The sequence below is a fragment of the Desmodus rotundus genome, chromosome 2 (genome assembly GCF_022682495.2).
Source record: "Desmodus rotundus isolate HL8 chromosome 2, HLdesRot8A.1, whole genome shotgun sequence".
Taxonomy (NCBI): domain Eukaryota; kingdom Metazoa; phylum Chordata; class Mammalia; order Chiroptera; family Phyllostomidae; genus Desmodus; species Desmodus rotundus.
The window spans coordinates 100,492,590-100,506,124 of NC_071388.1; the positions used below are offsets into that span (position 1 = coordinate 100,492,590).

At 46.5% G+C, this 13,535-nt stretch overlaps 1 protein-coding gene across 4 annotated transcripts in view; it reads right to left on the reverse strand.

The window, feature by feature from the left end:
- Window positions 1-13,535, reverse strand: part of ADCY5 (adenylate cyclase 5) — a 149,305-nt gene that overhangs the window by 64,060 nt on the left and 71,710 nt on the right. For all 4 annotated transcript variants that reach the window (XR_008426152.1, XM_053918441.1, XM_024577927.3 and 1 more), the window contains exon 2: window positions 521-670. Coding sequence is in view for 3 of the 4 variants with exons in the window: in XM_053918441.1 (XP_053774416.1) it covers window positions 521-670 (150 nt within the window). In the remaining variant the exon portion in view is untranslated. The remainder of the gene's footprint in view (window positions 1-520; window positions 671-13,535) is intronic.

A 13,535-nucleotide genomic window follows, 5' to 3' on the forward strand; every position in this document is an offset into this window, starting at 1 on the left:
GCTGGCTTCCTTTCTCTGAACCAACCAAACCCTAGAACTCAGCACAGAGGAAAGGCCTAGTGTGGGTGTCACAGGGGCTGACAGCTTGGGTCTCCTCTCTTCCTCCCTCCCCTTCATCCCAAGGGGAGTAGTGGCCTCTCACAATCCCACCCACCAGCCCCTGGGCAGGGGTGGAGGGCCCCTCCCTGCTGCCAGACCTGGGCACCAGGCTTGTTTGCAAAATCACAGGGGGCCACTGAGGAGGCAGGGGGCAAGCCTTAGGGTAGAACTCTCTCTCTAATCTCTCCTAGAGCATTCCCACAGAGCCAGGAATGCTAGGCTCCCTCCAGGAGAAACATTCCCCTGGGCAGGCCCCTCCACCCAGGGAGGTGGGGCTGGTCAGCTGGAACAAGCCCAGCTGGTGGGGAGGCAGGTCTTGCATCTGCTCCCTGCCAGCTCCCTGCCAACTGTGTGTGTGTGTGTGTGTGTGTGTGCACGTGCGGGGGGGGGCGGGGGGCAGGGGGGGGCCGTGCTTACTCACCTGTTGCTGGTTCTCCCGCTGAGAGTGGAGCCTCGCCTGGATGCACTCTCGGGTCTCCTGGAAGGCCTGTCTCTGGGAAACCTCAGCCGGGTAGTGGGTGCAGACACCCACGATGTTGGTGCAGGAGAAAATGAGGACATTGGAGACAAGCTGCAGAGGGAGAGACGCAAAGGACACCAGTCACTGGAGCCCCAACCCTGACCCTTCTAGCTCCAGGGCGAGAAGGCCCCAGTCCCCATATTAGCAAACACCTAGCTGCCAGCAAACCAATGCCAAGGACAGCTGGGAGTAGCCAAGCATGACTGGTCAGGCTCTGATGTCCTGAAAGCCCAAAGCTTGGCTGGCCTGTGATGGAGTACAGAAGGCCCTAGGACAGCGAATCACTGAATAATCACAATGAATCACATTGAAGATTAAAAGAATGGGTATATCGGTGATGCTGTGACTGACTGTGTGTGTGCAGGGGGTGGCAGGAGCCTGCAAAATATGTTCCAGGAGGGTGGCAGGATTTTGTTTTTTCAAAGTGTGACAGAGCCCAGCCGTAGGACAAAGGGCTGCCCTTTTGCAGAGAAGCCTTGTCTTATCATTCCCCAGGGACCAGCTCTGATGAAGCAAGTACTGACTAGCTAACCCTGAGGGCCCCAGCGCTGTGCTAAGTCCCCTGGAGAATGACAGAAGGAGAGGGTCCCTGGCCAGTAGCGATCAGTGCCCACAGGGGTCTCATCTCCTCTTCCTGGGCTTCCATTCCTTCTCTTCACCAGCACCAACCGGCGAACACCCGCCATCACCCCGCTCCTCACTGGTGCCCTTCTCTGTGCCGACCGGGATGTGTATGTGGAAAAGCACCACTGCCCCTCGGGTCACAGAGACAAGGTTGGAATTCTTTTGAAAGGACTGTTTACAGAAAAGCTAAGGAAAAACAAAACACAGCACAGCACACAAAAGTGAGTTTACACAGCACATTTCAGACACTGACAAAGGTGCTGTTTAGCCGAAATTTATTTTGGCAGGTACAGCTCCCAGGCTATTGGGTGAACTGATCCTGGTCCTGCCCTCGCCGCAGGCTGCACAGGACAGAAGACACACAAAGATGCTCAGGCTTCTAGGCCTCCAAAAACTTAATTCTTAGCCTCAACTGTAAAAGGGAGGCCAGGCTGGCCCTGCACCTTCCACTTCAGCTCCTCTGACCTCCTGGACAGGAGCCCTGCATTGGTCCCTAGTGCTCTTGGCCATTTGGATCTTGAAAGACTTCCTCTGGGACATCAGCCGCATGGCAGCGACCCAGTAGACAGCTCCCACACCCTTCTTCCAGGGGCCTGTCTCTGGGACACGGAGTGGGAGTCCTGCCTGGACTTGGGTCTGCACTCTGCCTGAAGGCTGGCCCCTGCCCAGCTCTGGGGTGTTGTGACCCTCGGGGGTCAGCCCGCCGAGGCCTGGAGGCCCGCGGACTCTGTGCAGGATGTGGCGCCATCTTTCCCCAGAGACATCCGATAACATGTCTGCCTCAGTCAGTGAACAGAAAGACGCTTTCTCTTTCCCATCTTAAAGTCTTGCTCTCTCCTCGGCGGCACGAGAACTCGTGGTTTTCTGGCTGAAGGACACCTCCCAGATGCCTTCAGGGAAGGGCAAACCCACATGAACAACCCTACCAACTGTACTGACGCCTCACAGCTCCCGCGGCCCACTCCCCAACCCCATCTGCCCCAGACTCCTACCATCTTCAGCTTATGTAAACATGTGGCAGAGAAAAACCCAACCTATTCATCACAAGGAAAGAAGACCCCTGCTCTACAGAAGCTGACAATCCAGTTGAGGAGCTGAGTAGTCAAGGCTGACAAGAACTGGCTATAGGAAGCCTGCACTGACTCAGACCAGCAAGAGGGACAGCAGGGAGTGTGGGGTAATGAGAGGAGACCTGGGGCTGGCCTGGGGCCCCCTGGGCCTGGGTGAGAGACAGACTTGGGGAGGCTGACAGGCATGGGAAAGGGCCTCCCTGGAGAGTGTATGCAGGAAGCTCAGGCTTGTGAGGTACTTGGGGTCCTTGAATAAACAACCCAGGCTCTCTGATCCTGAGAGGAAGTAAGTCCGAAGAAGGATGGAGCTGAAAAGGCAGACAGCGCCAGACCTAAGTGGCATGTGAATGCCAGGTTGAGAAGCCCTGGCACAATCCTTATACAACAGGAGCCATAAAGGACTGTTGGACCAAAGAACAGAAGGATGAGCACACCGTTTTCAGCAAGATTCATCAGGGGCGAGAATAGTGCAGGGAGTGGGAGATGGGTCAGGAGGCTGCCAGAGAAGCCCCAAGTATGGGAACAAAGACCTACATGAGGCTGGGAGCAGGCAAGGCAGCGATGACTCAGAAGGAACAGCCCCTAAGACCAGGGAGGAGAAGGTCCAGGAAAAAAAGAGACCATGGCCTGCAGTATTAACCAATGCAGTGACTATGAAAGGAGACCCTAGGACGAGACCCCAGAAGTGACTGGGGGCCACAGAGAGAGGGACAAGGAGAGCAACTGAAATGAGGAGGTGAAGGCTGAAGGTACAGACCACAGGGAATTCCAAAGAATGTTCTAGTTAGGAGACATCTTTTGAAAGGCAAGAGGAAGGTGCCAGATGATAAAAACAAAAGTGAGATGCAATGGGGAAAAACTAAAACCATGTCCCTTAAGAGTGGGAACAAGATAGGGATGCCCACTTTCACATCTCTTATTCAATTTGGCACTGCAAGTCCTAGCCACAGCAATCAGACAAGAAGAAATGAAAGACAACCAAACTGGAAAGGAAGAAGTAAAAATGCCATTATTCGCAGATGACATGATACTGCATCTGTCAGAGGTTCCACCAAAAACTACTAGAACTGATAAATGAATTCAGTAAAGTTGCAGGACACAAAATAAATATTCAGAAATTGGTTGTATTTTTCTACACCAATAATGAACTATCAGAAAGGGAAACTAAACTAAAAAAACAATCCCATTTACAATTGCATTAAAAAATACCTGGGAGAAATTTAACCAAGGAGGTGAGAGACCTCTACTCAGAAAATTGTAAGATATTGGAGGAAGAAACTGAAAATGATGCAAATAAATGGAAGCACATACCATGATCATGAATAGAAAAAATTAACATCATTAAAATGTCCACACTACCAAAGCAATCTACAGATTCAATGCAATTTCTATCAAAATACCAGTGGTACATTTCACAGAACTGGAACAAATAATCCAAAAATTTATATGGAACCACAAAAGACTCCTAACAGCCACAGCAACCCTAAGAAAGAAGAACAAAGTTCAAAGTATCATGCTACCTGATACCAAACTATACTAGAAACCTATGCTAATCAAAACAGCATGGTACTGGCATAGAAACAGATATATAGATCAATGAAGCAGAATAGAGAGCCCACAAATAAACCCACACCTACATGGTCAAGTAATATTTGACAAAAAAGGCAAGAACATACAGGGTGGCGTAAAAATAGGTTTACAGTTGTAAGTATGTGAAACACAGAGTTTATCCTTGTATTATTACTTATTAATTATTGTACTATGTTCCATAGGGACAACTGTAAACTTACTTTTGCCATACCCTGTCCAATGGGGTAAAGACAGTCTATTCAATAAATGGTGTTGGGAAAATTTGACAGATACATGCAAAAGAAATGAAAACTAGACCACATTCTTACACCACATACAATATACATAAGAATAAACTCAAAATGGATCAAAGACTTAAATATAAAACCTGAAACCATAAAACTTTTAGAAGAAAACATAGGCAGTAAAATCTCTATTTCCCTTAACAATATTTTTTCTGATATATCTATCTCCTTATAAATGAATGGGACCACATCAAACTAAAAAGTTTTTGCACAACAAAGAAACCATCAACAAGACAAAAAGACAACCTACTGAATGGAAGAAGATATTCATCAAGGGAACAACTGACAAGGGGTTAATATCCAACATTTATTAAAAACTCATACAACTCAACACCAAAAAACCCCAAACAATCCAATTAAAATTGGGCAGAGGACCTGAACAGACACTTCTCCAAAGAGGACATACAGATGCCAATAGACATAATAAAAGATGCTCAATGTCACTAATCATCAGAAAAATGCAAATTAAACCCACAATGAGATATCACCTCACACTGTTCAGAATGGCTATCATTGATAAATCAGCAAACAACAAGTGCTGGCGAGGATGTGGAGAAAAAATAACCCCTGTGCCCTGTTGGTGGGAATGCAGACTGGTACAGCCACTGTGGAAAACAGTATGGAGATACCTCAAAAAATTAAAAATGGAACTGCCTTATGACACAGCGATTCCACTTTTGGGAATTTATCCAAAGAATCTGAAACACTAATTCAAAAGAACTTATGCACCCCTATGTTCACTGCAGTGTTATTTACAATAGCCAAGGTTTGGAACCCCAAGCGCCCATCAGTAGATGAGTGGATAAAAAAGCTGTGGTACATTTACACAATGGAATACTACTTGGCCATAAAAAAGAAGGAAATCTTACCCTTTGATAGCATGGATGGACCTGGAGAACATTATGCTAAGTGAAATAAGCCAGTCATAGAAAGGCAAGTACCATAGATTTCACTTATATGTGGAATCCAATGAACAAAACAAACAAACAAATAAAATAGAAACAGACTTATAAATACAGAGAACAAACTGATAGCTGTCGGGGGTGGGGCTGGGTAAGAAAAGTGAAGGGACTAAAAGTACAGATTGGTAGTTACAAAACAGTCATAGGATGTGAAGTACAACATATGGAATATAGTCAATAATATTGTAACAAATACAGATGGTGTCGGGTGGGTACTGGAAACATCAGGGAGAACGCACTGTAAAGAATATGACTGCCTAAGCACTGTGCTGCACACCTGACACTGACACAAAGTAACACTGAGTGTAAACTGTAGTTGAAAACATAAAAACATTTTTAAGGAAGTGAAAAGAGCTCACAGAATGGAATTATCCGCAAATCACGTATCACACTTTTATTTCTGACAAACACATAAAGGCAACTAAACGGTGCCAGCACAACCGGACATCCATATGATTAACTCAAGTCGCACAAAATACATAAAAATTCACTCAGAAGGGTTCAAAGGCCTAATGTAAAACCTGAAACTATTAAACTTCCAGAAGAAAACATGAACTTTGGGTTAGGAAAAAACATTTTCCATACAACTGCAAAATCACGATTCATAAAAGGAGAGAAATGATAAATTGATAAATTAGGCTTCATCAAAATTAAGAACATTTGCCTTCAAAGGGCACTGTTAAGATAATGAAAGGACAAGCCACAGGTTGGGAGAAATTACTTGTAAATCACATATTCGATAATAAAGACTTATACCCAGAATTCATGAAGAACTCCCAAAAGTCAACAATAAGAAAACAAACACCCCATTTTTTAAAAGCAAAAGATTTAAATAAACAACTCACCAAAGAACAATGACAAGTATGCACATAGGAAGGTGCTCCAAATCATCAGCCATTTGGGAAACGAAAAAATTTAAAAACAGTGAGATGCTACTAAACACTATTAGAAAGGCTAAAATAAAATAAAATAAAATTTTTTAATGAAAAGAAGAGAAAAGAGAGCTGCCAAACCCGGCACTTGTAAGAATGTGGAACAACTGGAACTCTCACCCTCTGTGGTAAGAACAAAAATGGCGCAGAGGCTTCAGAAAACTGTTTCTCGTAAAGTTTGACAGGTGCTCGCCATGTGACCAGCAACCTCACTCCCAGGTGCTGCCAAAATGAAATGAAAGCTATGGTCACATGAAAATCTGTGCAGGTATGTTTATGGGATTCAACTCCTCTATAAAACAGAACAATCTGGTTATAACATACATCAGCCATTTTCAACCAGAGTGCCACGAGAAGTTTGAAAGATGCAACACTTGACTACTTAGTCAGGGGCACTGACCCCTTTTCCTTTAGATTGTCAAATAAAGCAACGACAACAGTCAACACAACGATAGGTGTCCGGTGTGAATGAATCAAAATTACACCTATTTTTTGTCAGATCAGCAAAAAAAATAGTATATTTTTTGGTGTGCTGCAGAATTTTAGTAATTAGTTTCTGTGTACTATGAGATGAAAAAGGTTGAAAATCGCTAACATCCATCAGGGACGAGTCTCAAACTCACTACGCTGAGTGAAAGCAGCCACACTGAAAAGGCTGCGTGATCCGTTTACATTCCACGCGGGAAAGGCAAGCCTGCAGACCGCACACAGATCAGGGGCTGGGTGATGGGACGGCTCCACAGCTTGACTGTGTTGGTGGTCACACACCTTTGTGGCTTTGTCAAACCCACAGAACTGCACACCAAAGAGGGCGAATACTACTATATGTAAAGTATACTTTGATCATTGAAAACAAAACAAAACAGGAATAAGACCCAGGGAGGAGTCGGGGGTGACGTGGATCCTGGCCCGCAGGATCCGGTGTTGTGGCTGCAACATACAAATACACACGGACTACAGAAATCCTGTGGAGGAAAAGGGGCTGCGTGGCCACTCTCCAAGTAAGAGAGAGAGCCGACCCCTGCCTGGACAGGCTTTTATTGCTTTTCTGGGCACATTACATGGAGGATGGACCTCATCTACCATGCACAGGTTCATCACAGGTGATTACCTTTTAAGGGCAACAAAGGACAGAATACTGCTAACTGCTTAAAAGAGAAGGATGTTACAGCTCACGGGGAAGCTGCTCACACTCCATACTTGGGTGGTTTAGCACAGACTTTAGGAAGTTAAAGATACTCAGTAAACATTTGCGGCCTCAATTCAGGGTGAGGGATTTTTAGCAAGTGCAAGTCTCATAGCAGTCTAGGTACAATGCAGGCCTGATTTCCCCCTGGAGAACCTATCCATGGACGTGGGTTCTGCCCGCCAACCTCGCTCCCCACTTGCTTTTCCGAGTGGGGGCTGAGCCACATTTCCCATGCTGGGAACGGTTCCCCACAAAAGGGAGAATGTGAGGAATCAGCTGGACAGAGGAGAGGCAGCCTTTCCTTTCTCTGAGGCCAGAAAGAGGGGCCAGAATCTATTCTGAGATAGAACTCCCATGGTAATTATCAACTGGCCGCTGCAGCATCTCCGCGCTAATCCTCCAGGCCTCTCTTGCTGTAATCTGACTCCTCCCGCAGCCAGAAGGCCAACAGCAGCAGACAGTGAGAATCCAGGTGAAGTGATGAGTTGTAACCCAAGAGGGGTCCAAATGGCTTAGGGTCTCTACCTCAGTCCACCCTCTCATTCACGCAACACAAAATGCAGTGAGCAAGAGGAGGAGTCCTGGCAAGCTCGCTGGGAAGGGTGATTTCAGCAAATTGGGCCTAAGAGTGAAAAAGTAAAGAGATTCCTATGTTACACACACACACACACACACACACACACACACACACTCGCACGCAGGCACGCACGCCACCCACCAAAAAAGCAGGATTCTGTGCTCCAGGCCCCTGTGCAGATACTAATGCAGTGAGTGAGTGGAGAGGAGGCATCAGTGAAATCTGATTAAATTCCACTTACAGCCTTCTAAAAGGAATTTTTAGCTGAAAAATAACCTCACAGCTTGGACACAGGGTCCAAATGCTGACCCGTTCTCTTCTCCACTAAAAGCAATGATCCATTACTGAGCCCCTTCCTGTGCCCCATGAGGCAGACACAGCAAAACTATAAGCCCTGTCCTTATGTAAAAGACCCAATTAGTAAACAACAGGTACCATTCACAACAGTAGGTAAAAAAGGGGCCTCATTAAGGATTTGTTGGCTTTCCCTGTGCAGACCCTGTGGGACTTACTTAACCACATGCGAAGTGCGTGAGAGAGAAAGGTATACCTACTTTACACCACTCGGAGTTTCAGGGGACCGACAATATAAAAATATCAGCCCTGGAAGTACGCAGCCTCAGCATCTGCTTTTAAGTCAAGGCCTACAGATGGTTGGGTCCAGGTGGTCCCAGGACCACACCAGGAGCAACCCCGAGGGAGGGGAATGCTTGGAATTCTAGTCTCGAAGTGGAAACCCAGGGGAGATGCCTATGAATATTCACTCCTGCTGGCATTTCTAAAACCCCAGCACTTCAGAAATCCAATCTCTGGCTGCCTGCTGGCTGCAGGTTTGATTTGGCCACGAGTGAAGTTATAGTACTTGGTTTCTGCTGTGTGCCCTCCGCAAAGGCCGGCCTTGGGCACGGCACTCACTGATGCCTCTCTCAGTTTTCAGGGGCTCTATGGGCCCACTGCCTCAGGCTTGCTACTCGCCGATCCGAGAAAGGGGCAAGGCGAAGAGGACTGAGGGACGGACGGGCCTGGGATAGGAGGAGACAAACTGGCGCAAACACTCCTGCGACCTGCTGTTTTCCATGGCCGCCTCGAGCCCCTTGCAGCGTGGCTCACAGGGTGTGCTGGGCAGGGGTGGGTTGGGTGTGGAGGGGTCAGAATTCCCCAGGGAGCCAGATTTAGTGATGGGGGAGGGGGGACAAGATGTTTGGTTAAATTTGAATTTCAGATAGACGGTGAATAATTTTTTTAGTACAAGTATGTCCCATGCGGTATTTGCACAGCGACCGTACTTTTATCTGGCATCCCTACTTGTCAAACCCGGCCTCCCCCAGCAATGCCAGCCCTCTCCCCTTGGCAGAACCCCAGCAACCAAGGGTGACCCAGCTCCTACCCCTCCCCTCCTCCCTCTTCCAGGTCCTCCTCCACTCTCTGTGGCTCCTGCACAGACAGACCACAGGGCATTCTCTTCACTCTGGAGCTGAAAACACTTCAGTTAAGTGCAAGGCAAAGCTGGGATCTGATTTTCCAAACCCACCCACCTGGCCCCAGGCGCCAGGCAAAATCCCTGGGCGCTGAGGATCAGCTCCCCACTACTCTGAGCATTAGGAAGGGATGGGAAGTCCTCTCCTGCAGGTGTACCTGGGGCCCCAGAGCAATGGCAGGTGCAGCTCCTTCTTGTTCTAGTCCTTTTTCTGTTTACAAACGCACAGACCGGGCAACCAAATCAGACCCAAAGAAAAGGAGCTGACAAGCCTGACAAGAATCCTTCTACCTGCCCCAGATTTCATTTGTTCTACACGGTGGGGGTGGGAAGCTCGGGGACCTCAGTAGAACCCTGTTATGATGTAAGATAAAATAAGTCAAGGAAGGATCATCTTAAATTATATACTCTAAGAAGGCATGTTGGTACAGTGCCTCATATCCTGTACCATGCTCAACTCGGTGCTAAACAGCTTCTAAAATACTGTATGTTTTTGACTTTAAAAAAATAATAGTGACACCTCTTAAAAATTTTTCCTTGACCAAGAATAAAGATGCTGTAGGATTGTTTGGTGATCAAAGCCAAGTTATTTCTACTTGGGGCCTTTTGAGAGGAGGTCCTCTTTCACTGAGAGAGGGGGTCCGCCTCCTTGCCTGTAGGCAAGCTGGAAGGGCTCTCTGCCATCTCCACTCCTACTAGGGTCCTCCCCAGAGGGCAGCCCCTCCTCTCCCTTCCAGCCAGGATCCAGCTGCTTGGGTCTTGTCCATCTCTCCTGCTCTAGAATCTTCCATGTCAGAGAACTTCATATCTTTTTACATCATAACACGTCCCCACTCGAAAGCCTGCCACGACTGCCTATTACCAGTGAAACAGCCCAAAGTCCTGTGCCAGCGCTAAGACTCTGCAGTTCTCGGGGCCACGCTGCTGTTCGCGTCACCTACCCCATCCTCACACTCTGCTCACTGCCTCTGGAAAACACCGCTCTACAGCATGATTCTAAAAGTATAATGTTTATTTAATACAAATTTACTGTGATAAAATCAGAGCATGAAATGTTAACAGATTAATAATTAGCATCTGCTTAATATATTCTTAGGAAAGGCAAAATAAACTAAAAGGTGAAGAAAGATAAGTATCCAGGAATGATTGGGTACAGCAATTTATAGTCTTCAAAACACTTTCACGTGTAAAATTTCACTGCATCCTCATCAGATCCTTATAAGCAAGCTGGGTGGTCTCACCCCCTTTTGCAGATGAGGAAACTGAGGCTCCAGGGAGGTGCTCTGTCTGAGGTTACACAGCAAGGCGGCAGCAGAACTAAATCACAAGTTCTCATTCTGAGTTCAGAGCCAGTCCTACTCGACAGCACTAAGTTGTTATTTATCCCAAAGTAATTTAGGGCCACTTTTGTTTTATTCTGTTTAATAAAGAAACACTCAACTTTCTTTCACCCTCGTTCTAGGTGCTACAGCCTTCCTCAGAGGTCCTGGTCACAAATGCTGATGACCAGGGACCTACCCCAGCCTCCACCTCCGAACACGCTCTCTCCCAGGGACCCACCGGAGTGGGGGAGAAGGCCCGCCACCCGTCTCGCGAGGCTACACCTTACTTCAGGAGAGCTTCCCCTGATTGTTTTTCATCAACATAAAATTCACGTACCATAAAATTCACTCTTGTATACGATTTCATAGTTTTCAGTGTATTCTCAAGGCTGTATAACCTTCACCACTATCTAATTCTAGAACATTTTCAGCACTCCCAAAGGAAACCCTGCAACCATTAATCACTACTTATTTCCCACCCCCAGCTCCTGTCAACCACTAATTTAGTTTCTGTCTCAACGGATTTGCCTGTTCTGGACATTTCATATAAATGGAATCATATAATAGGTAGCCTACTGTGTCTAACTATTTTGACTTTGCATAATACTTCCAAGATCTATCTCTGTTATAGCATATTCTTTTTTATGACCAAATAATAATCCACAGCATAGATACACCTTATTTTGTTTATGCATTTACCAGTCATGGACATTTGGGTTGTGCCCACTTTGTGGCCGCTGTGATATTGTTGCTCTGAACATTTATGTAATAGTTCTTACACAGAGGTGTATTTTCAGTTCTTTTGAGCATATATCTAGGAGTGGAACTGCCAGATGTTATGGACTACATGCGTCTGCTTCCCCCCATCCACATGTTGAAATCTTCCCCCATCTATGTGATGGCATCAGGAGATGGAGCTTTGGGAGGCGATGGGGTCATGAGGGCGGACCCCTCATGACAGTGGGGTCAGCGCCTCAGCGAGAGAGACCCCGAGGAGCTCTCTGACTCCCACCACCGTGCAAGGGCACAGCGAGAAGGCGGCAGCTACGATCCAGGAAAGAACCTTTGCCAGACACAGAATCCACGGGTACCTGGAACTTGGACTTCCCAGCCTTCCAGGACTGTGAGAAATAAGTGTTTAAGCTACCTAGCTGATAGTACTCTGTTATAGCCTCCTGAGTGGTCTAACACACTGGGGCGAAATGTTAGCCATTTTGAAGAACGGCCTAAGGGCTCCCCAAGTGGCTGCACGGTTTTATATTCCAAACAGCAATGTGTGAGGGCTCTGAGCCTCCACATGCTCCCAACACTTGTTTTGGCCTTTTTTATTAGAGCCATCCTAGTGGAAGTGGAGTGGTATCTCATTGTAGTTCTGATTCCCTTACATTTTTTTTAATTTTTGAATTTACAGAGAGGGGAAGGGAGGGAGAAAGAGTGGGAGAGAAACATCGATGTGAGAAAAAGAGGGAGAGAAACATCTATGAGAGAGAAACATCGACTGGTTGCTTTTCCTATGCACCCCAACCTGGCACCGAACCCACAACCCAGGCATGTGCCCTGACTGTACACCAAACCAGCGACCTCTCAGTTTATTGGATGACGCCCAACCGAGCCACCCAGCCAGGGCTCCCTTATATTTTCTTTAATCCTCACCCTAGGATATTTTTATTGATTTTAGAGAGAGAGGAGGGGAGAGAAAGAGAAACATCAATGTGAGAAAGAAATCAATTGGTTGCCTCCTGCATGTGCCCTGACTGGGGATCAAACCCAAAACCTAGGTGTGTGCCCTGATCAGGGATCTAACCTGCAACCTTTTGGTGTAAGGGATGATGCTCCAGCTAACGTAGCCACCCAGCCAGGGCCGATTCCCTTACATTTTAAAGCAAACAGTGATAATAACGAGGGAGATGGTTTACTCCCCAGCTTGAACAGCTATGCCTTTAGAGAGAAATGACCACAATGTACACTTTATTTTTGTCACCTTTGGTTACTTATTCCCAGGAAGACCCCAGACCTTGAGTGTGCACCCAGAAGAGAAACAAAAGCCTTCACATAAGAGTACTCCCTTGGACAGGGTATCTTCTTAATCCACCCAACAAACACTCATTGAGAGCCCGGTGTAGAGCACTGTGGCAGGGACTAGGGAACTCTGGCCGCGGCTGCCTGGCTCCTGTCCTCCAGGACCCCCAGTCTGAAAGGACGCAAGCTCCCCAGGCTCTGCAGTCTTTAACCCCAACTTAGTTCCCCAAACACTGTTTGCCAAAAAGATGGCAGAGGAGATCATACTCTTAACAGATGAGGCATTGTATAAATTAACAAGAAATAAGTAGAATTTCATAGAAAAATGGATAAGGTAGATGAATAAGCTTTCCAAAGAGGTAAAACTACAAATGAGTTACAAACACGTGATATGAAAAAATATTAAACCTCACTAGTAAGCAATGAATTACAAAGGAAAACAATACTTTGCATATTAAACTAGCAAAGCTTTTTTTCTTGGTAATAATGTCGACAAGAATGCAACAGAGCAGGCACCTCCCACCCCATCGTGGGGATGTGAACTGGTGCCACCCTTCTGGAAAGCAATTTAGCAATGTGCACGAAGAACCTTGAAAATGTTCATGCCTTTGGCCCAGTAAATCAGCCCCTCCCAGGCATCTGAGCTACCGGAGCTCAGGAGACGGGGCAGGGCTTACATCCAAGGGTGATTAGCAAATTTTAAAGTGAAAACCAGCTAAATGTTAACTGAAGGGCAGTTGAAGAAATGGGGCTTATGGGGCTTCTGTATCCTGAAATGTGTTGAAGCATTTAAAATGTTTTATTTGAAGATTTAATATGATGAAGTTTTTAAAACATAATGTCAAGTGGAGGGAAAACAGAATATAGAAT